Here is a 24,112-nt window from a genome sequence, read left to right as displayed (position 1 = left end):
TTCTATTTTTTAGGACTACACATAAAACATTTTCAGATTCATTTTGTTTAGGCCAAAAAAAAAAAAAAGTGCTTCTTCCTTTCCCATTTGGCAATATGATCTAATTTGAAATCACAAGGCCGGTCTTTGATGAAATAAGTAGATTTTCACTCCATTAAGTATTACATTTGGACTATAAACCCAGTGGATCCCCTTTTGCATGCCTACTGCCATATCCTCCTTCCTTGTTTTTGACTTATGGGGAAACTATACTTTTATTTTATTTTATTTTTTTGAGAGAGAGCGAGAGAGAGAGAAAGAACGAGAGAGAGCAGGGGAGGGACAGAAGAAGAGGATGAGAGAGAACCTTAAGCAGATCTCATTCCCAGCACAGAGCCCAAAGCAGGGCTCAATCTCACAACCATGGGACCATGACCAGAGCCAACATAAAGAGTTGGATGCTTAACCAGCTGAGCCACTCAGGTGCCCCAGAAGACTATACATTAAGTTTTACATGTAGTCTGCCAATACAGCAAACACAAATTACTCAGCCTCTTCAGACTTCAGTCCCTTCATTTATTAATGAAGCTGTTAAACTGTATGATAGTTTAATTCGAACTTTGTTCAAAACTCCAAATTCTCACTAACTCATTTTTCTCTTTGGTGCAAGGACTTGGAAGATGCTCCTTGGTTTTAATGCTTTCAGCCATCCAATTCCCCAGATCACTTTGTTTTTGTACCCCTCCCCCCCAGGGAGGTTATTGCACAAATGATCAGATTTCCACTTTCTAGACTACAACCCCTTTCCAATCCTATCTTCCTGAGACAATTTCTAGGGCATCATGATTGGATTTTTGCTGATCCTCAATCACACATTCATAGACTTCTTTTCTACATACATGTATCATTGGACTGACTCAGATTTTCAAGGGATTCCTTGTGCTCATCAAGTAATGGCTTCAAAACCCATCACCAGTTTTATTTAGTTTAGCCCTTTCTCTCTTATCAGCACAGATAGAGATCATCTGGTGGCATCTCACTGGTGTTGTAAGCTACAGTTTCCATTTTTAAGGCAACTTGTTTCTCCAAGTTTGATTTTTTTTTTTTTTCCAACTCTGGGCCTGTGCTTTGACCCACCTAGCCTTTGGTGAAACATTTTTATAATCCAGACAGATGCCCTGCCTAGGATATATGTGGAAAAATAGGCACCATTAAGGAAGGAGCCAAGAAGAAAAGTGAAAGGCAAAAGAGAAACACTAGATGAGAGCAAGATTTGTGTATAACAAAGCAAAGATTTTCCTGAAGAAATGTGGATTCTATTTGAGCCAAGCAGTCAATTATTTTATTGGAAAATAAATATTATTTTATTGGAAAAAGGTTAACACTCATGTGCACTCACTGAAAACAGAACTGAAACTACTGACTACCTTATATAATAGGGATTTAAAAGCTTCCAGAAAGATGGCAGGTTTTACATTCTAAGAATCAGGGCATTCCGAGAAGAGATAAATGGTCTCTGAATGACATTTTAAATAACCATTCCTTTAAAAAGATAATTTTAGAAATTAACATAAGATTCTCCTGTCAATCTTGGCACTATTACCTGAGATTGGATTTTAAAGTATCCTTCAATAACAAGTTTCCCAAGTTCATCAAGTTAGTTGCAAAAGAATGTTTCTCAAGTTGGAGATGCTTACCTTCATTAACTTCATCATTTTCCTTGTCCACTTGTGCTTTCAGAACATATCGCTTTATAAGTCTTTTCATTATCTGCTGTTGATCAAAAAGAAATGATTATATCACCAATGATACATATAAGTAACCCAGATCCTATTCTCCAAAGAGTCTCACATTACCTGTAAAGCAAACACAACTTAGGAGAGAGAGATTTTATATAACTATTTACAGAAGATTCACCCAGATTCCACAACTTAATGGTTTTTCACCTTCTACTGAGACTTACTGCATAATCCACAAACATTCTCCCATATCCCTAGGAATGGAAGATGCTATATAAAAAAAAAGTTAAGTTGGAAGATTTCAATTCATGGTTTCTCTTTCAACTGATGATTTCTCTTTAAGATGTGCTGATACTATATTATCACCTATACTACCTTATTTTCTCACTGTCAAATATATGTTCGACAGAGAAAAATTGGAAAATACAGAAAAGAACAAAAGAAATAAACAAAAATCATCAATTGTTCTACTATCCAAAGATAATCATTGTTGTTATTTTGGTGTATGTCTCTTTAAATTCTGTATACATACTAATTACCACATGTACATTTTATATTTTCTAAATACCATATATTCTATTATATTGTGAGCTTTCCTCTCATAGCAATATATATTTTGAGTATATTTCAATCTAAATAAATTCTCTTACAGGATAATTGTTTACCCATAATAAGAAAATAAAATTGGAGCCCTACTTCATACCATGTACACAAAAATTAATTCCAGATGCACCTTAAATGTGAAAGACAAAGCTTTTAAATCCTTTAAAATAAAGCATAAGAAAATATATTTATAAATTCAGTGTAGATCTGGGTGTTTTTAAAACAAGATTTAAAAATTCCAAGTATAATAGAAGAGACTGATAAATTCAACTTTATTAAAATTAAAACTTCATTAAAAGTTCTGTTTATAAAGATACTATAAAAAAAGTAAAAAAGAAAGTCACAAGTTGAAAGAAAATATTGGCAATACCTATAACTGATAAAGAATTAAATTTGGATCTAAAATATGTGACTTTGAGTAAGAAAAACTCAAATAACCCAATAGAAAAAAGAGCAAAGACAAACAGACATTGCACAGAAATGGAAACAAGAATGGTCAGTAGGCCTATAAAACAATTTCAAATTCTTTTCTTGTGGAAATACAAATTACAATTAAAAGGAGACACAATTACACATCTGCACAGGGAAAAGATTAATACATCTCATAATGCCAAATGTTGGAAAGAATATGCATCAATGGGGACTTTTACGCTTTACTGGCATGAATATAGATAGACCATTTGGAAAAGCAATTTGGCATTATCTTTTAAAGCTGAATACTCACATACCCTTTCACCCAGAAAGTCCACTCTTTGATACAGAGCCTGGAAAAACTTTACACATGTGGACCAAGAGACATAAACAAAAATGTTTATAGCAATCTTGTCCAAAATAGCAAATAAAAGTCTGGAAACAGTCTAAACAAACATCAACAGAAGAATAGACAAATGGTGGTATGTTACACAATGTAATGTCATTGTGTTCACTAACGAAATTAAATAATGAAATTACCCATAGCCACACACAGCAGTATGGATGAATCTTAGAAGCATAAATGTTGAATGAAAAATTCAATTTGCAGACTTCACAAAGTCTATTCTTAAAAAGCTCAAGAACAAGTATATCTATATAATGCTTGGTAGGAATATTTGCATTATGTAGCAAGTCTATATTTGAAAAGAAAACAAAAGCAAGAGGCTGAAAAACCCAAACTTCAAGTTAGTGATTACCTCTTAGGTGGAGGCAAGGGGCAGGCCAGAGAGAAGCAACAAAGTAGAGGCCATGGATAGATAATGTTATCATTCTCAGGCAGGTGGTAGTTTCCATAGGTGTACATGTAATTTTAACTTATTATGTGTTATACACATTCTTGTGCATATATCAAATATCACATTAAAAAATAAAGAGGGGGAAGGCCTGAACTGAAATGAAAATATAGTAGGAATAGAAAATCTGTCTTAATTTTTAGGAAGTGGAAATTATGAACCTAAGTGACCCATCAGATGCCAAGCTCAAGAAAAGGATAAATCTAGGAATATTCACAATGTCTGTCTCAAAGAACAACAGATCAAGAGAGAGCCTATGTTATTGAAAAGGAAAAATCCATTTTACCAATCACAGTAAAATATAAAACCTATTGAAATCTGTGAATGTAGATTTAGGGCAGACTCATAGCCATGTGGATCTTGGCCTGGATTTGCTCATTCCTTCACCAAACATTTATTGAGAGCCAACTCTGTGCCAGATACTGTACTAAATGCTAGGCATGCAATAGTGAACACAACTCCTACTAATAAAGTTTCAATGGAACAATTCACTATGATGGGTGAACATATCAGGGATCTAATTTAGTTTAGGGGACAGCAGAGTTGATTCCTATAAAAAGAAAATACAAAGAAATGTGTATCAGTTAAAAGCAGCTTGAAAGGTGGTAATACAAATCAGCAGGAAAGAAAAGACTATTCAACAAATAGTATTGAGACAAGAACTATCCTTATGGGAAAATTAAAATTAGATCTCTACACCTCATACACCATAAACAAAAAAGTTTTTAAAGAGTCAAATAGACAAAAGATCTAAATGTGAAAAGCAAAATTTTGAAAAGAATAGGGAAATAGTTATTGAAAAAGCTAAAGGAAGGGCATCTGGGTGTCTCAGTTGGTTGAGTATCTGACTCTTGATTTCAGCTCAGAACATGATCTCATGGTTCGTGGGTTCAAGCCCCGTGTAGGGCTCTCCACTGACAGTGCGGTGCCTGCTTGGGATTCTCTCTATCCCTCTCTCTCTCTGCCCTTCCCCTCTTATGCTCTCTCTCTTGAAATAAGTAAATAAACTTAAAATAAAATGGAAAAAGCTAAAAGAAAGGATGAGCTATAAGGAAAAGATTAATAAATCTGACTATATTAAGACATTTAAAAACTTTTATGCAAGAAAATACCAATGAAATGCAACCTTATGTCAAATGGTATTTTTCCAGTTGTCCTGGAATTGTTGATAAATCCAAAACTGATGAGAAGGGATACTAAGTACTCCATGGTCTAAGACCAAGCTGTCACTAGCAATTGGGACCAGCCACCTCTCATTAAGACTTACTGAGAATTGCTAGACCAGTACTTACCACCAACTTCCTTCTCACCCCACATAAGTAAGAGGACAGAGACATGGGAGGGATCATGGACTTCTGGAGAGGTTATTCTTTTTCCTGGGTGGAAGGGAGGTGGTACACCTCCACTTCCCAGAAGCTAAGGAGGGGGGTGGAAAGCCAAGGCAATCACTCATAAAGATTAGAGTTGCCTAAACAAAAGGCCTGGTATCTTGCTTCCAATTAAATGTCTATTCTGGCAAACTTGCTGACCTGCTCCTGGCAATTAAGTCAGGGGGGAAAAAAGAACTGAGATGAGAGAGAAACAGCCTTTGGGTCAACCTGTATTCTCATTATTTGGCAAAAGGATAAATTTCCACTATATTGGGTGGAAGGCAAGAAGACATCTCAGTGGGAAAGGATTCAATAAATGGGGCTGGGATGATGCGCTATCCTTTTGGAAAAGGTGAAAATTAGATGTGAACCTTAAATCAGAGTCAGATCTCTGCTTCAGGAGCTGTGCAAAAGGAAAGTAGCTTACATGGCCTTTTCAAACCCTCTAAACATGCCCCCAACCCAGTTAGAGAGAGGCAGCACATGGGTGTCCGCCACAGTCAGGATGTTAAAACTTGGTCAACATTAGAGCAGTAGTGACCAACAAGAAAGAAACTTCACCACAGTGAGCTCAAATGAAAAGATGCCTGCCCTCTGGCTTCTTCTTCCCATTCCACATAGCAGAGGATTAGCACCTTGATGAGCTAGCAGGGGGAGATATGTACAAAGTAGACCACAGCCTTTCTCCACTAGAGACATGGAAACGTTTAGCTTATGCTAAGAAAAATAAGGAGAAGAAGAGCTTTAGATTTGATTTGAAGATTTATACATCAAAATAAACTTAACTGTCTCTTTAATTACAAAAATGAGACTTTCTAATAACCAAGTCACTGGAATGTTCTGGAATCTTGACCAGATGTTGTAAAGGGATCCTCCATTCAATGGAAAAGAAGAGTTCAAAATAGGACAGTTAGTGGAAAATTATTGAAAACAAAGTCATTTTATATGGGTTAAGACTCCTTAATGAACCCATTACACAAAGTTAAAAGACAAACCAAAAAGTGAGAGAAGTTGTTGGCAAAACACATCAACAAAGAATCAGTAAGGAGAATATTACAGAATTTTGACAAGTCAGTAAGACAAATGGCAAAGTAGAATTAGGCAAAGGAATTCAAATTCACAAAAAAGGAAATCTGAATGACCAACAAACATAGGAAAAGATGTTCAATCTCACTAGAACTTAGAGAAGAGTAAATTAATAAATTCACACCTATGAGTTTAGCAAACACTTTTTCTCTTGAAAAAATTCAAATCTAAAGAAAAGTTGAAAGTAAAATGAATTCACATATACCCTTCACCTAGATTCACCAATGTTAGAAATTTGCTACATTGCTTAATCTCACTCTCTGTATTATTATATTGCTAAAGCATTTGAAAATAATTCTGAGACATCGTGTCCCTTTATCCCTAAATACATCAACGAGTATTCCCAAAGAACAAGAATATTCTCTTATATAACCATGCTACAAAGATCAAACTTCAAAAAAATTAACAAGGGAGCAAAAACCATTTAATACATAATCCAGACTTTGTTTCATTTTCCCAACTGAGGAACGACACTGTTTTTAGATGTTACGTATCTTTAGTCTTCTTTAATCTGGTATAGTTCCTTGTCCTTTGTTTTTCATGATGCTAACATTTTTGAAGATGTACAGGGCAGCTATTTTTAGTAGGCAAAATTTTGAAAATCTGTTAATATCAAGTCCTTCTGAGAACAATGAGAAACTCTCATACCCTGTTGCTGGAAATATAAACTGATAGAACTATTCTCAGGTATGTAATCCATAAAAAACACAAATGCATAAAAGGAGACATTTACTAAGATGTTCACTACAGCATTATTTATAATACTCAAAAATGGAAAATAAGCTAAATATTTGTACAATGGATTATACTGTAGCAGTGAGAATAGAAAACAAGATATACACATATTAACATAGATCATTCTCAAAAGCATAAAGTGGAAAAAAAGCAGAATATGTAGTATATTATTAATTTATGTATATTTCAAAAACACATAAAACCAGTCCATAAAGGTATGAGTGTACTCATGTAAGTAATAAATATATACAAGAAAACATGGCAAGAACTCGCATGAACTTCAATATAGTGAAGATCGCTGGGGAGGGATAAAGGCTATTGTAATAGAGTACGTAGGGGAATTTTGTTGTATCAAAAAATCCTTACAAAAAAGGTCCAAAAAGAATATTGTAAAATGTTAACATTTATTAAATCAAGATGGTAGTGGCACAGATGTCTAACAGGATATTTGTGGTACCATTCTGTGTTAGAAATAGTTCATAATTAAAATTCAAAATCTAATAAAATCAAAACTACTAAAGGGGATTCTGGTTGGCTCAACTGATTGAGCATCCTACTATTGATTTCATCTCAGGCCATGATCTCATGCTTGTGGATTGAGCACTGTGGCAGGCTCCATGCTGGACATGGAGTCTGCTTGGGATTCTCTCTCTCCCTCTTTCTCTGTCCCTCCCCTGTTCTATCAAAAAACAAAAAAAAAAAAACAAAAACAAAAAAAACAAAAAAAAAAAACCAAAAAAACCCCCAAGAAACAAAAAACCAAAAACAACCAAAAAAAAAAAAAAATCAAACCCAACAACATACAACTATTGAAATATTCTTCTGAGTAGGTTTTTTGTTTGTGTTTTTTTTCTTTTAGAGAGAGAGAGGGCACAAGTGAGTGAGGGTGGAGAGAGAGTGGGAGAGAGAGAGAATCCCATAAAGGAAGACAGAGAGAGAGAGAGAGAGAGAGAGAGAGAGAGAGAGAGAGAAGTAGGACTCGTGCTCACCTGAAGTGGGGCTCAAGCTAAACCGGTGGGGGACTCAAACTCATGAGCTATGAGATCATGACCTGAGCCGAAGTCAGATGTTTAACCGCCTGAGCCACCCAGGCATCCCCTAAGTAGAGGTGCCTATCAAATTGATGTGCCTCACCAGCCTGGGCATTCATTCCATCTTCAGCAGCAACAGCCCTTAATTATAATAAACAAATATTTTTCACTTCTACAAAGCTGTAAAAACTTTAGTTAATATAAATAGAGAATATTTCAGAGCTTATAAGGGTCTTGTTTAGAATCATTCAGGAATGTGTTATTTAGAAATCTTACCTCCACAAAAAATAAGATTGCTTAAAGGGAGACAGAATGGGTTCAGAATTTAAAAAAATCTCTTAATGTGAACACATGTCTTTAATAGCTGAGTGAACTTAAGGTACTTAACAACCTCTCTAAGCTTCCAGTTACTCATATAAAATATGGGAGGGGGTAATAAAAACTTACAGGTTGAACAGATTAAACAATAAAATGCATCTAAAAGTAGAATTTCTGCTTAGAAAACGTTAGTTCTTGCTAGTATTGTTTATAAAGATAAAATTTGAAGACTAAAATATTGCTACCCACATTCTCTAGTATAATAACCTATAAAATATTTAACGTTATCCAAAACTATGCTTAGAAAAAGTCTATGACTTCAGCTCAGGCCATGATCTCATGATTCCTGAGTTCAGGTCCTGCATTGGGCTCTGTGCTGACAGCTTGGAGCCTAGAGCCTGCTTCAGATTCTTTGTCTGCCTCCCCCACTTGTGCGCTCTCTCTCTCTCTCTCTCTCTCTCTCTCTCAAAAACAAACATTTTAAAAAAATAAAAGAAAAAAATCTATGAAAATTTATATTTACTTCCAGAAAGGAAGAGGAAAGTACAATATTTTAAAAATTAAAATGAGTTCAGCTTCCCTAGAAACACCATGTACAAAGTTACTCAGATTACACTCCCCATTGAAGGGAAAATAGGTAGATATATTACTAGGGAAAATTGTGGTTATAGGCTTAAATTTTTCCCCTCTAAAATCTGGTGTGTTTAAAGCTTTCCATTTATCCCACAAAAAAATTCATTTTTTTTAAATTTGCATCTTAATATTAATAGCTTAAATATATTTATATCTACCACTGTACTAAGTTTGAGCTTCTCTATAAGGCAAGAAGACACCTGATGTTGGATCGAAATTAGTTTCTCCACACATGACACTACCTGGTAATAGTTCATCCTTTAGTTCATATTGGAAAGATAATTCATGAATTCCAAAATGATGTGTAGTTCAGACAAGGGACAAAGGTTAGCTATTTCCATTCTATTAGGTAGCTTGTCCAGTGAACCCAAGGCAGTATGGTGTAGCAGTTAAAAAAGTGGGTTGCAAGGGCAAATTGCCTGGATTTGAGTTGCTAACTACATTATTACAAGCTGTGGAACCTTGGTGACTTAGTCTGCATAATGGAAATGTTAGAACCTACATGGTAAAAGAGATAATACAGGTAAATTACATAGTAGGTGTTCAAATTAGTATAACTATTACACTCTCATTATCATGTATATTTCTATAAAGCAAATCTTGATTAACCAATATTAATAATGCTTAATAATACCATAGGCAAGGATCATAAAACTCATATGTGGCAAGTAAAATTACCATTGTAAATATTACCTTTAAATTTTCAACTGATTCCTTAATCAAAGCCAGTACCCAAAACAAAATTGACCATTAACAAACTCATTATTTTTCCCTCTTGGTCAAGTTACTAACTAATGGAATAGAAGTCCACAGTCCACAAACCTCCAGGAATTATCCAAATTTCTTGGTATGATCCTGTGAATTACTCCTTAAGATAGACATTGTGACTTTTGTAGAGTAGATCACAGATTTTCTCTATCCAGGGTGTTGAAAGCCTAGATGGTAGTTACCTTAAAAATTATCTCTTGCAAACAAATCTGAGTTCATTTTTTAAACCTTCATTAAGACTGGGAGAAGGACTGAAATGTGGGTAGTTGGATATATGGGTATGTCCCTCACTCCCAAAAGGCATCAAACCTTTTCTTTTCAGTTGCTTATTTTTCACTAATTCAAATTCAACTAACACCTGTGAAGAACTCCTTCAGGTACTTTTACATTCATTTTCTCATTTAATCCTACAGAGAAGCCAAATTTGACTGTCCATGAGTATTCCATAATATGAATATTAGAAATCTATAAAGTATGACTGTAAGGTAAGACTAATATGAACAAATATAAAGAACTCAGAAGTAGAGAGTAGAATTTGAGAGAGGAAAGGGACCTTGGAAGTCATGTGTTTTTCATATTTTCATACCACTCATTGTGAGACATCCTGATCCATCACCATTGCACAGCCTCTGAATAAACATCTGTGATTCAGAGCCTGTTACTCTCTCCAGACAGCTGGTTTAATCTATTTTTAGACAACTGTAGCAGTTAAAAAACAATTCTGTTGTATTGCATCAAATCTGCTTCATTATACCTTCTAACCACTAGTCAAAGTTCTGTTCTTTAGAGAAATAGAGACTAGAATTGCTTCTACTTGATGGGTTTTTAAATATTCCCCTTCTATGGGTTTCCCAAGGTTCTCATACCATTTTATTTACATTTCACCTATGCCACATTTCACAGGGTTGTGTGAATGTTCATCTATTTTTCTTTCCTTCCCACCTCAATCTTGAAATTTCACTCCAGGGGAGAGATCCTTGAAGGCATGGACTGTATCTTTGTATCCTTGTTACCAAGGACCATGCATAATAGTGGGAGTCTGGAATGTGCCATCAACCTCATTATGAATGAAGCTTAATGTGAATGTCTCATATTGCCTCCTTTAGAGAAAAATGCCATGTCCCTCCAGTAAAACCAAGCCACCTATGGTAGCCTTAGTGGTTTGGACTAGGGACCATCATGTGGGCCAAAGACAGTATAACACTATGTTGGTGAAAGGAGTTCCCAAGCTGAAGAAGGTAGTTAAAGCAGAGCTGCTACAAGAGACACCAGAGAGAATAGGACCCAAGAACCTACAACCTTGTGTCTGTGGAGTCTTAGAAAAAATTCCCATTTCTTAAAGTCACTTTAGCATATCCATGTACCTTTAACTTGAACTTTTCATGAGCAGAATTCAATCACAGCTATCCCTCCAAGTCCTTATGTTCTCCAGAAAAAATCATCTCTAGTTTTGTAACATAACAAAAAAATATTTACACACATAACAAAAATGACCTCAGCACACTATTAATAATGTTAATATAAATAACACTATAATTAATCAAAGTATTTTTGAAACTCTTCCTCTGTTATACTTTGAGGCAAACTTGAGTCTCTCTACTTTTGAAGTAATTGTTTTAGAGAGGAAACACTCATTTGGATGTAAAACACATAAGGTGCAGCTGGCAACAGCCATGTGTTTTTTTGAAGATGGATATGACTATTTTTGAAAAAAAAGTAGTCATATGGCACTGAGTCTTATTAATAAGGTGACTAATTATCTGAGTTTAATAATGAAAATGAAGCAATTTTTGTATCTTATAAACTTATTATAAAAGTAATTCTTTAGTGATATTCCAAAAATGTTCTGAATTGTGGTAGCACCATTAGAATTAGAGTATCCCAAAAGGTCACCACTTTGAAGAAAATAATCCCCATTTAGCAGATTAAGATCTGGGATTTCTTTAAGTAAGTCATATATTATAATTACACTGCATGAAACAAGAATTCATTAAACTAAAACCAATTGTTATCACTCATGGAATCCATAGTAAAGAGATTTTATCTAAATATAATCAAGGCATTTATATGAAATTTGATTCATCTGTGAAGTTTGATAGCTGATTTAAACCTTTTTTCTCAGAGTTTGTTTTTATACTATCAATTTTGGAGCACCACAGAGTATCATGCTACAGACAGGGAATTCTTCTCCTTATAAAATATGAAATGTACAGCATTCTGGAGCCTCTAGGCAGCGTAGGAAAGATCACCTCATATAGAAGCAGAACAGTTTTCAGACACAAGAAGATTGAATTTGACAATAAATTTGGGAATTTCCCCACTTCTTCTAAATCATTCAAAAGCAACAAGGAGAATAAGAAACAGAAACACAAACTCCTGTGATGCATCCATACTCTTCTTTAGAAATGTCATATGAAAAATCAAATGAGGGTGTGAGGAAGTGCCAAAGGCAGACATTCATGGCTGAGAACTTCCCTTGACCTTTTGACACAAAATCTAGAGAAGTTTGGAATAGAAGAGTGAAGGAGAAATTATAAAGGAAATCCATATTTGCTAGATATATTTCGTGAGGTGGAGAGGGAAAGTCTGCCTTGCAACTGACTAGTCTTGTATTGCTATTTTCTGTTAGGGAAACATAAAGAAAAAATGAACTCACAAATACAATCCTGTGTCCATAGGAAAATTCTATTAGCTGCGAAGGAGGATCTGGAATTCTCTAACACCACTCCAACCTCCTGAAAGCTGCTGATTCAAGAACTTACTTCATTTAAAGCTGAGTACAGATTGGGAGTTAAGACGGCAGATACTAGGAGGACTCTATGCTAGCCTCATCCCTTGAACACAGCTAGATAATATATGTCCAATTATTCGAACACCTAGGAAATCAATCTGAGGACTGAGAGAACAAACTCACAACTAGAAGGAGAAAAGAGGCCACATCGTGGAAGGTGGGAGGTGCAGAGACATGATTGGGGTAGAAAAGAATTGCTGATGCTATGGAGGGGAGGGAACCTGGATCAGGGAGACAGGAGAGAAAGAGAGAAAAAGAATAGGACACAGGGCACTGCACAAGAAAAAATACTTCCCCAAAACCATTGGGGAAATGGGAACGGGGAAAATGAGAAGAGCTGATTATCGCAAGTTTTTACAAAGAGTGGAGCTCAAAGTCTGAAGTTTCAGAAATCTGCACCATAGCTGGGTGGAGCCTGGTGGGCATAGAGGGGCTCCTGTGCAGGAGAGAAGAGGACTGAGAGTGGACAGCATGGTCTGAGGATCCCCTGCATCACACTGGGAGAGACAGTTCCCCTTCTTGGAATGCATTTGGGAGAGGTGTCACTGCCTCTCAGAGGACAAAAGAGCGGTCAGGCACCAGTGAGCTGCCCCGTTCACTAGCATACAAGCAAAGACTCCTGCTGAGGACAGCTAACATGGACACCAGCTTTTTGCTGCACTTTACCATAAACTCCAAGCCCCTGTGCCTTCGTGTAACAGCCCTTTGGGGACAAACTGTCGCCAGCCCCAGCGTGGCAAGACCCTCCTCGAGAGGATAAGCGGCATTTGGTCCCCAAAATTTGGAGTTTTGAAACCCAGCCAGTTGAGATAAAATACAGGAGTGGGAAGATGGCTCAGACACAGACAGGGTGAAGGCAAGGGATCTGAGGGATGCCTGGTACACACAAAAGGAAATTGTTCACTCTTCTGTGAGGGTTTCCTGAGAAGTGGCAGGCACAAACTCCCCTCTCTGGTGTCAAGAGAGCAGGTTGGTGCCATTTTTCTCCCCTACATCAGCCCAGACAGGCTACAGTGATCAGCACAGCATCCACAGTGGAGGTTTCAGCTGCTTACACCAATGCCCTCCCTCCTGCACTCTGTAGGTTCTTTTTTTTTTTACTAGAGCAAGTGTCCCTGAGATTCAGAGCAGTAGGGAGCCCCTCCCCCAGAAGATGAGCACAAATCTCCCGCGTGCACCAAGTCTACTGACCATACAGTGCTGCAATTTCAGCCCTAGGGCAAAGAGGATCTAGCCTCTTTTAACAAGAAGAGTAAAACACACCTAGTTAAAACGCACGACACAGTAGACAAGGTCCAAACAAGTCCCCACTAAAGGCAAGGACAAACTCTACAGAGGACTGACCTGAGGGAAACAGCAGCCAAAACACAACAGTAGCATGCACACAGAATATATCAGAAATACTTCCTGAAGCACTAGGCCCTAGACAGTATATGACCTCTTCTTAATATAGCCATTACTTTCAGGAGTAGGAAACATAACAGGCTTTCCTAATGCACAGAAGACAGAGACCTAGAAAAAATGCCAACACAGAGGAGTTCATCCCAAAAGAAAGAACAAGAAGAGATCACAGCCAGGGATCTATGCCTGTACCCGAATTTAAAACAACAATCATAAAGATACTAGGTTGGCTTGAGAAAAGCATAGAAGACACCAAGGAGTCCCTTACCACAGAAATCAAAGACTTAAAACTGATCCGGCTGAAATTAAAAATGCTAACTGAAATGCAAAACTGACTAGATATGATGACCACGAGGATGGAAGAATCAGAAGAACAAATAGGCTATACAGAAGATAAAATTATAGAAAATAATGATGCTGATAAGAAGAAGGAAAAAATATTAGGTTACAAATGTAGACTTAGGGAATTCATCAATTCCATAAAGTTTAGTAACATCCATATCATAGGAGTCCCAGAAAAAGAGAGGGAAAAAGGAGAAGGTTTATTTGTGCAAATTAAACCTGAAAACTTCCCTAATCTGGGGAAGCAAATGGGCATCCAAATCCAGGAGGCACAGAGAACTCCCATCAAAATCAACAAAAGCAGGCCAATACCAAGACATATCATAGTAAAATGTGCCAAATAGATATAAGGAAAGAATCCTGAAAGCAGAGAGGGAAAAGAAATCCGTAGCCTAGAAGGGATGACAAATAAGGTTAGCAGAAGGTCTCTTCACAAAAACTTGGTAGGCCAGAAAGGAGTGGCATGATATATTCAATGTGCTGAATGGGGAAAATATACAGCCAAGAATACTTTATCCAGCAAGGGTGTCATTCAGAATAGGGAGATCAAGAGTTTCCCAGACAAACAATAACAAAAGAAGTTAGTGACCACTAAACCAGCCCTGCAAGAAATATTAAAGGGGGACTCTTTGAGTGGGAAAGAAAGGCCAAAAGCAACAAAGACTAGAAAGGAACAAGAAAATCTCCAGAAACACCAACTTTACAGGTAATACAGTGGCACTAAATTCGTATCTATCAATAATCATTCTGAATGTAAATGGACTAAATGCTCCAATCAAGAGACACAAGTTATTAGAATAATTAAAAGAAAAAAACCCAAGACCCATCTACATGCCACCTACAAGAGACTTATTTCAGACCTAAAGATACCTGCAGATTGAAAGTGAGGGGATAGAGAAACATTTATCATGCTAATGGATGTCAAACAAAAGCTGGAATAGCCATACTTATTTCAGACAGGCTAGATTTTAGACCAAAGACTGTAACACAAGATGAAGAAGGGCCCTAGGTCTAAATAAAGGGGTCCATCCAACAAGAAGATCTAACAATTATAAATATTTATGCCCTCAACTTGAAAGCACCCAAATATATAAATAATCACAAACATAAAGAAACTCATTAATAACAATACAATAACAGCAGGGGACTTATACCCCACTTACAACAATGCACAGATCATCTTAAGTAGAAAATCAACAAGGAAACAATGGCTTTGAATGACACACTGGACTGGATGGACTTAGCAGATATATTCAGACATTTCATCCTAAAGCACAGAACACACATTCAAGTGTACATGGGACATTCTCCAGAAAGGATCACTTACTGGGTCACAAATCAGCTGTCAACAAGTGCAAAAAGACCGAGATCCTACCATGCATAATTTTCAGACACAACACTATGAAACTTGAAGTCAACCACAAGAAAAAATTGGGGAAGACCACAAATACCTGGAGGTTAAAGAACATCCTACTAAAGAATGAATGGGTTAATCAGGAAATTAGAGAAGAAATAAAGAAATACATGGAAGCAAATGAAAATGAAAACACGATAGTTCAAACCTTTGGGATGTAGCAAAGGCAGTCATAAGAGGGAAGTGCATAGCAGTACAGGGCTACATCAAGAAGAAAGAAAAGTCTCAAATACACAATGAAACCTTACATCTAAAGGAACAAGAAACAGCAAATAAAGCCTAAAGTCAGCAGAAGAAGGGAAATTATAAAAATGAGAGCAGAAAAAAATGATATAAAAACAACAACAACAACAACAACAACAACAACAACAAAAACCAGTAAAACAGGAGCTGGTGCTTTGAAAGCATTAACAAAATCAATAAACCCTTAGCCAGACCTATCAAAATGAAGAGAAAGGACCCAAATAAATAAAATCATGAATGAAAGAGGCATGATCACAACCAATACCACAAAAATACAATTATAAAAGAATATTATGAACAATTATATGCCAATAAATTGGGCAATCTGGAAGAAATGGATAAATTCCTATAAACATATAAACTACCAAAACTGAAACAGGAAGAAATAGAAAATTTGAACAAATCCATAACCAATAAAGAAATTGAATCAGTAATCAAAAATCTTCCAAAAACAAAATACCAGGACCAGATGGTTTCCCAGGGGAATTCTACCAAACATTTAAAGAGGAATTAATATATTTTCTTCTCGAACTGTTCCAAAAAGTAGAAGTGGAAGGAAAACTTCCAAACTCATTCTACGAGGTCAGCATTACCATGATTTTAAAGCCAGACAAAGACCCCACTAAAAGGAGAACTACAGGCTAATATCCCTGATGAATATGAATGCAAAAATTCTCAACAAGATCCTAGCAAATTAAATCCAAGAGTACATTAAAAGAATTATTTACCATGATCAAGTGGGATTTATTCCTGGGCTGCAAGGGTGGTTCAATAATCGCAAATCAATCAACATGATACACCACATTAATAAAAGAAAGGATAAGAACCATATGATCTTGATAGATGCAGAAAAAGCATTAATAAAAACCCCAGTAAAGTAGGGATAGAGGGAACACACCTCAACATCATAAAGGCCACCTACCAAAGACCCATAGCTAATATCATCCTCAATGGGGAAAAACTGAGAGCTTTTCCTCTAAGGTCAGGAACAAGAGAGGGATGTCCACTCTCACCATTATTATTTAACATAGTACTGGAAGTCCTAGCTTCAGCAACCAGAAAAAAAAAAAAAAGCAATAAAAATAATCCAAATTGGCAAGGAAGAAAGGCAAACTTTCACTCTTCACAGATGTCATGATATTCTATGTAGGACTCCACCAAAAAATTGCTAGAACTGATACATGAAATCAGTAACATCACAGAATATAAAATCAATGTACAGAAATCTGTTGCATTTCTATACACCAAAAATGAAGCAGCAGAAAGAAAAATCAATGAATCTGTCCCATTCACAATTGCACCAAAACCCATAAGATACCTACAAATAAATCTAACCAAAGAGGTAAAAGATCTGTACTCAGAAAAGTATAGAATACTTAGGAAAGAAATTGAAGATGATAAAAAGACAGAAAAACATTCTAAGCTCACGGATTGAAAGAACAATGTTCAAATGTCTATACTACCCAAAGCAATCTACACACTTTATACAATTCCTATCAAAACACCACCAGCATTCTTCACAGTGCTAGAACAAACAATCCTAAAATTTGTATGGAACCACAAAAAACCCCAAAAGCTAAAGTAATCTTGGAAAAGAAAAGCAAAGCTGGTGGCATCACAATTCCAGACTTTGAGCTCTATTATAAACTTGTAGTCATCTAGACAGTATGGAACTGGCACAAAAACAGACACACAGACCAATGGAATAGAATAGAAAACCCAGAAATGGATTCATCAACTATATGGTCAACTAATCTTTAACAAAGCAGGAATGAATACCCAATGAGCCAATCATGGCTTTAAAATAAGAGCACCAAAGGCTGAGGAAAATATTGTGAGTCAAAAAAGGAAATGATATATAAGCTTGAAAGTCTTAAAAAGAGGAAGAAGAGAATTGTCACAGAAAATGAAAGGTAAATTTGAAATAGCACATATGAAGACAAAGAACAATACAGTATGAGAGAAAAGGAGCCAAAGGAGAAATGAATAAAAAATTCAACTGGAATAGAATAAAAGTGGTTGCTACAGAGGACAGGCAAAGAAGACTCAGCAGGCATCTAATTGGATTCTTTAAAGAAGAGACCCAAATAAAGGAACAGAACAAAATGTTTCAAGATATGATATAAGGATATTATTCAGAAATAAAAGAAGACTGGAATGTATAGATTGAAGAGCCATACTTTGTGCAGGAAAAAATACACACAGATTCACCTTCAGAAAAACCAACAGCAAGTTATTGGACTTAGAAAATGAATGAAGAAAATGTGGGCATTCAAATCAAAATCTCAGGTCAATAGTATAAGAAAAACAATCTGGCCTCAAACTTTTCCACATCAGCATTTCATTCTAGGAGCAGTGGAGCAATGTTTACAAATACATTAAGAAAATAAAGTCATATCTAAGAATTTTATAGCAAGTCAATATAAATATATAGAAAATAGAAAACAGTTTAGAATATAAAATAACTCAGAACGTAGTTCCCATGAACTCTTTCTGAAGAAACTAAAGACAAACTTTAGTCCACAAAGGAAAATGATGGCAAAAAGATCCGTGGCATGTGCCAACTCTGTGGGACTAAAATGAAAACAAATGTAGGTTAAAATCCTGACCAGCACTTTGGCATAAGGATTACTCTGAAGTCGATTAAGAAGCAGAAAACACAGAAAGAGCTCACTCCCCCTCTCCTATCTGCCTAAAAGCAAAACATAAATTTCCCTTTGTGAAGGTCTTCCCTCTCCTTGTTCCAAACCAGAAGGAATTAAAACAACCATCATCACTGGAGACAGAAAGTTGGCACAGGGTCTGCACAGGAAAACCTTAATAAAGCAACCCTAATCTTCCATTGGTTTTCTTGTATACTTACCTTCCCACAATTTAGTACCCTTTAGAGCCCAAACCTGTTTCCTTTGTCTTGTTGCTTCTACCCAAATTTACCCTTTGTTAAGATGGTATGTAAGCTCCCAATTCTAACTACCCCCTTGCGTTACTCATCAGGGAGTTCTCCTGTGTGTATGCATTTTGCTTTTTATAAATACACGTGTTTTTTTTCCCTCATATTAATCTGTCTCTTGTCAGTTTAATTGACAAAACCTAAAGGGTAAAGTTTTTTTCCTCCACCACAGTTGTAATGATTTAACTAATAAATGTTAGGAGAAAGGGGGAAGTGATAAAAGATAAAATAAACACATTGATTCTCTCATATTTTAGAGCTGGAGGATCAAAAGATAAAACTTGAAACTTATAAATCGAGTAACAGAGACAAATATATGTAAAGACATAAAGATAAGCACCAAGACAAATAACATAATCATCTCAGCAGAGACTGACAATTCTCTTCCCTGTTTTTTTTTTTTTTTAGCTTGGCAAATGGCCCCTAGGAATTAAGATATTTCCCAACCTCCCCTGCAGATAAACTGTGCAACTTTAAATAAGTTCCTTATAGGAAAGAGGCATATATTTCTTTCCTATCAACTTCTAAATGTATTTTGGAATGCATAAATAATAGCCAGATTTCCAATAACTTTCTTGGACCATGAAGCATGTTAGACTGAAAGCCAGTCATGACACAATTATATGCTATAAAAGCCTTGGTCCTGAACATTGGTAGGTAGCATACCAGTCCTGGGATGACCACCTCTTGACTTCTTGAATAGGTGAGAGGAATAAATTTCTATATATATACTTTACATAGTGGTTGGTATTTGGTGGTTTTGTGAGGTTTGCACCAAACTTAATATCCTAATCAATACAAACAACAGGAGGATGACTTTATAATGATACTGAATACACAAATGAAGATCTGAACAGTTGGAAAGGTATATCATGTTGTTGAAAAGGAAGCCAGACATTATACAGAACTCAATTTTACTTAATACAATCACAAAAAGAACAGAATATTTTACTGCCTACACAAGCTGACTCTAAAGTTCAAACAGAAATAGAAACAAGAAGAATAGCCAGGATATTATGTAAAATAAGAGTCCTGAAGTAAGGACATATGTATGTGTGTGTCTGTGTCTGTATATTTTATTTAACTTTTGTTATAAACTATAATAATTAAAACAATGTGGTTCTACAACATATGGAAATCCTAGAAACAAATCTAAGTAGATAAAGAAATTTAGTAAGTGATAAAGGTGACATTTCAAGTCAATAAAAAGATATTTATTCAACACATCCAACTATATAATCATCTGGAAAACGAATAAATTTGGATCTCCACCCCACACATTGCATCAAAATATATTCTATGTGGATCATATATTTTCATCTGAAAAGTAAAACCATAAAAGTACTAAAGAAAATATGTGTAAAAAATTTCTCAAGTATTCTTACGTGGGGGAAGATCTTCCTAAACAGGTCACAAAATCTAAAGCGATAGAAAGTTTGTAGAGTTGATGATACAAAAATCATAAAGTTGGGTGAAAATATTAAAAATATATACAACAAACAGAAAAAAATTCTCAACTTGTATCACAGGCAAAGGACTAATTTTAAAAGAATTCTTAATTCTTCAAATATTTCATAAATGAATTCCTCTTTATAACAAAAAAACCATCAAGAAAAGTAAACATGTGGAATACTAAATATAAAAAGATGGTCAAGTTCATTCATTACAAAGAATGCCAAGGAAGACTACACTGTGATACCATATTCACCCATCTATTTGACAAAGATAAAAAACCTTTGGTAACACGCTGTTAGTGCATGAAGGAGGAAATGGGCTCTTTCACACATTTATCGTTAAGACTGTAAATTGGTACAAGTTCCATCAAAATCAGTTTGATAATAGCTAAAATATTAAAATGCCTATATACACTTTAACCAGACAATTCTATACAGTTGTGCATGTTTCAAATGTCATATATATGAGGTTACTTACTGCAGTGTTGCTTATAATAGCTAAATATTGGTAATATCCTCTATTTCTATCGATAGAAGACTGATATATTAAATGTAAATATAACCATATAAATGGAATATAATGTAGCCATTAAAAAGTAAGACTTTGACAATCAGTGTGCCAAGCAATTTACAGGATTTGCTGCTTCCAAGACGAGTGTACAAAGAGCACTGTACCCATTAAGTGACATAACCATACATTATAAATTCCTGGATCTTCATTCTTGTGATCTTGTGATCTCTAGATTTCATCAGAAATCTACAGATTTGATAGTCAAAATGATCAACCAGATGGAAAAGAAAAGCTACAACCTCATCTAAGTTGGAAAATAGTGTTCAAATGTCACATCTAATGTCAAAATGCAAAATATATTTTAAAGTAGCACTAATGGAACAGTATAGCCTAAGAATCCATTGGAAAAATGGATTACCTAGAGAAATGTATCAGGTTTCCATACTGTGAAAGCATAATATTCCTAATATACCATATCTCCCACTGCTTCTCCAGCTCAAGGTATTTGAGGATGTTCTTTGGAAGGTGTGGCAACACTTTGCTTTTAATATCACAAAGGAACTCTTCCTCAACCAAAAAAATGAAGGATGTGGAACTCTGATTTCTAAAGTCCCCTCCTACTAACATACTATTTTTTCCCTGTTCTGTTCTATCCTCATAGTATATCCGAAGAATATAATTCTACTCACCACACACACACACACACACACACACACACAAGGAATTACATAGGGATAAAAAGATATGTCTACTGAATGCTTACCTGATAACGTGTTGGCTGGTTGAGAATGCTGTTAAAACTGTGTGATTCAAAAACTCTTGAGTTAGACTGAGTGAAGAGGTTTAACTAGGAAAAAATACAATTAACCTAGTAAATTAGAATACATTCATTTGTAAGTCAAAAATATAATCTACTATATTCTCATTGATAACATTTCTGGAGTCAACATTTCCAAGGAAAACTTTGTGGAAGTGGAGTTTTATCAGTGATTTAATAGATTTTCAAAGGTAAAAATGAATGCAACATAACTCACATTTATCAAAATGTTTATAATGTGCACTGCAACAGAACTGCTTAACTGAAAACATTTTTAAAAGTTGGCTCATACTAAATGTAATTGTCCCTGAGGACTTGTGTGCTTAATCAAAATGTATTCACAGTATCTATAAGGTAAGGATGCATAGAAGGAACTGTCTGCTCCTGAGCCTGTATTCCTCTCCTACACTTGGACAGGAACACACTACAAGTTCAAATGGTATCATTTGGTATTTTGTAACCCTGAAATATGAGCCAAAATAACATGTGTTTCTAGGTATCTTGGCCTTATACTGAGAGAAATTCATAACTTTCAAGATAATTGGGCTTAAAGAAATTTTTTTTCTTGCTCTCTCTTTAGAGTTTAACTTTAGAGTGGGTAGAAAGAGACAGTAAGAGAAGCACACTGTTACTAGCTACTTTTTATGTATGTGAGCAGGGCCTGCCTCTTACTTTTGGGCAAGCTGCTACCAATACAGTATGATTCAAAGGCAGGACCACCTATGCGAACATATGTATTCACCCCACCACCTGACTTCCATGATCATTACTCAGGATCCTATGTGTGGGATGCTAAGAGGAAGTGGCACAATCTTGCCAACAGAAAACCTTAGCTAATAAAATTAATTCTTCTATTTGCCACTAGAGGTCAGTATCTGATTGTTGACTGAGGTTAGTTTTACAGGTTAGCGCATAAGATTTCTTGAGGCTCCTTCCTCTCTTCTAAAAAGAGAAAAACAGAGACATATAATTTCTCCAAATTTTTACCAAATTCAGTATGCAGAGAGTATTTATTAATATTTATAATACAAATAATATTAAAGAGATTTAAACATCTCCATGCACAATTTAAAAAATAAAATTAAAATGGCAGTTTTTAACTAGATATGGGGAGATTGGGAAGCCATGGCTCATGGCTTCTGAGAGATCAGTGCTCAACTTTTTTTCTATTTCCAGCCACCTCTCTGAAAAAAGCTGTTCTTCCTGCCAATGGTGTAATACAGGCAGAAGAGGACACCATAAATAGAGCACTTCTGCTCCCCTCACATGCATTTGAGCAAGCTGCATTTCCTTTACAGAGGTATAGGTAGCCACAAGACAGACATCTGAATGTGCTCTTCTTCCCCTGACAGTATTTCTCCCCTTCATTATGATACTCTTAAGAATGGAGTCCGTGAAATCAGTTGCCTACAGAAAGAAAACTTTAAGGTGTGAGTGCAAGAGCTGTGAGTTCCCATGCTCTCCAGAGGCTTCCGGTTTTGAATAATAAAGCTTCAGTTAATAAATCCCCAGAGAAACAAAGCACCTTCAAAACAAAGTCAATTTCAGTAGTGGTGGGAGTTGCCCAGGATGGCAATTAGAGCCTGGCCCATTTAAGAGACTAGCCACCCTGTCTCTGAAGGAGCAGCCCATGGGGAGGAAATGGGCCAGTAACCAAGCCATAGCAGTAGGTGCTGGGTATAAGGCAGCCATGTGCAGTAGAAAGAGCAAGGCATCTGATGCTGGAAAACTTGGATTTCACACCTACTCCACACAGGCCAGCTAGCTCCCCTGACCTTGTGTAAGTACGCTACTTTAATGGTTTCAGTTGTCTTATCTATAAAATGGGAATAATAATAATACCTACCTCACAGTGTTGCATGAGGTTCAAATGTACAGCAAAGCACTTTGTAAACTGTGAATGAGGAAGGGCACTGATATTTGTTGAGGCTGGAACTTTGTACATCTCATATCATCCTTACATTAATCCTACCAAGTTTTCTCTCTTTCAGATGAGACAACTAAGGCTCAGAGTGATGAAATGACTTATCCATGTTACTTGAAAATAAGCCATAAGCACCAGAATACAAATCCTGGTGTGACATAGAGGCTCTATTCTTTACATTGTACTTCTTCTCGCTGTGTACATATGAGGTACTATTTGAAATCATAGGATGACACAGCCAAATCAATGCCTTGGAACATAATAGCCTTAAGAGCCCATGTCCAAGTCAAATTTAAAAAGGTTTAAAAGGCCACCTTCCTAAAGAATAAGATGCCAGGGTACTACAAATCTTGGAAATACACATTTTTTTTAAAGAAAGAAATGAAATTGCAATAATCTAGTCTTTTTTCTCAACTTCAACTGACAAAACTTATCCACCTCTGCTCAGAAAGGTCTGTACTTTACGGAGTAACATTGCTATCTTGTGGGCTCCCAAGGTATGACAAGAACAGATCATTTTCACAACTTTAGGCAAAAATTAGTTACTAGTATAAGCAACTCCACACATTTATTCCTGTTATGTCTTGCTCCCTTATTATCTGAGGTCTGCTCATCTCCTCCTGTGTCCTATACCAATTCTATCTCTGCAAATTAAATTCATGATAATGAAGTATTGTCATAAAACTCATCTTTGTTAAAATCAAAGTATGACTCAAACTAAAATCAAAGTATGACTTA

At 35.8% G+C, this 24,112-nt stretch overlaps 1 protein-coding gene across 2 annotated transcripts in view; it reads right to left on the bottom strand.

The window, feature by feature from the left end:
* TRPC3 (transient receptor potential cation channel subfamily C member 3) overlaps positions 1-24,112 on the bottom strand; it is a 72,155-nt gene that overhangs the window by 1,854 nt on the left and 46,189 nt on the right. Inside the window, exons 10-12 of one of the 2 annotated variants that reach the window (XM_027063825.2) lie at positions 23,297-23,344; positions 21,397-21,480; positions 1,677-1,752 (exon numbers count right to left, since the gene is read on the bottom strand). In XM_027063825.2, coding sequence (XP_026919626.1) covers positions 1,677-1,752; positions 21,397-21,480; positions 23,297-23,344 — 208 coding nt within the window. The remainder of the gene's footprint in view (positions 1-1,676; positions 1,753-21,396; positions 21,481-23,296; positions 23,345-24,112) is intronic. The other variant, XM_027063834.2, reaches the window with a different exon arrangement.

Source organism: Acinonyx jubatus, chromosome B1, assembly GCF_027475565.1.
Source record: "Acinonyx jubatus isolate Ajub_Pintada_27869175 chromosome B1, VMU_Ajub_asm_v1.0, whole genome shotgun sequence".
NCBI classification, from domain to species: Eukaryota; Metazoa; Chordata; class Mammalia; order Carnivora; family Felidae; genus Acinonyx; species Acinonyx jubatus.
This window is presented reverse-complemented; position numbering and strand designations above follow the sequence as displayed.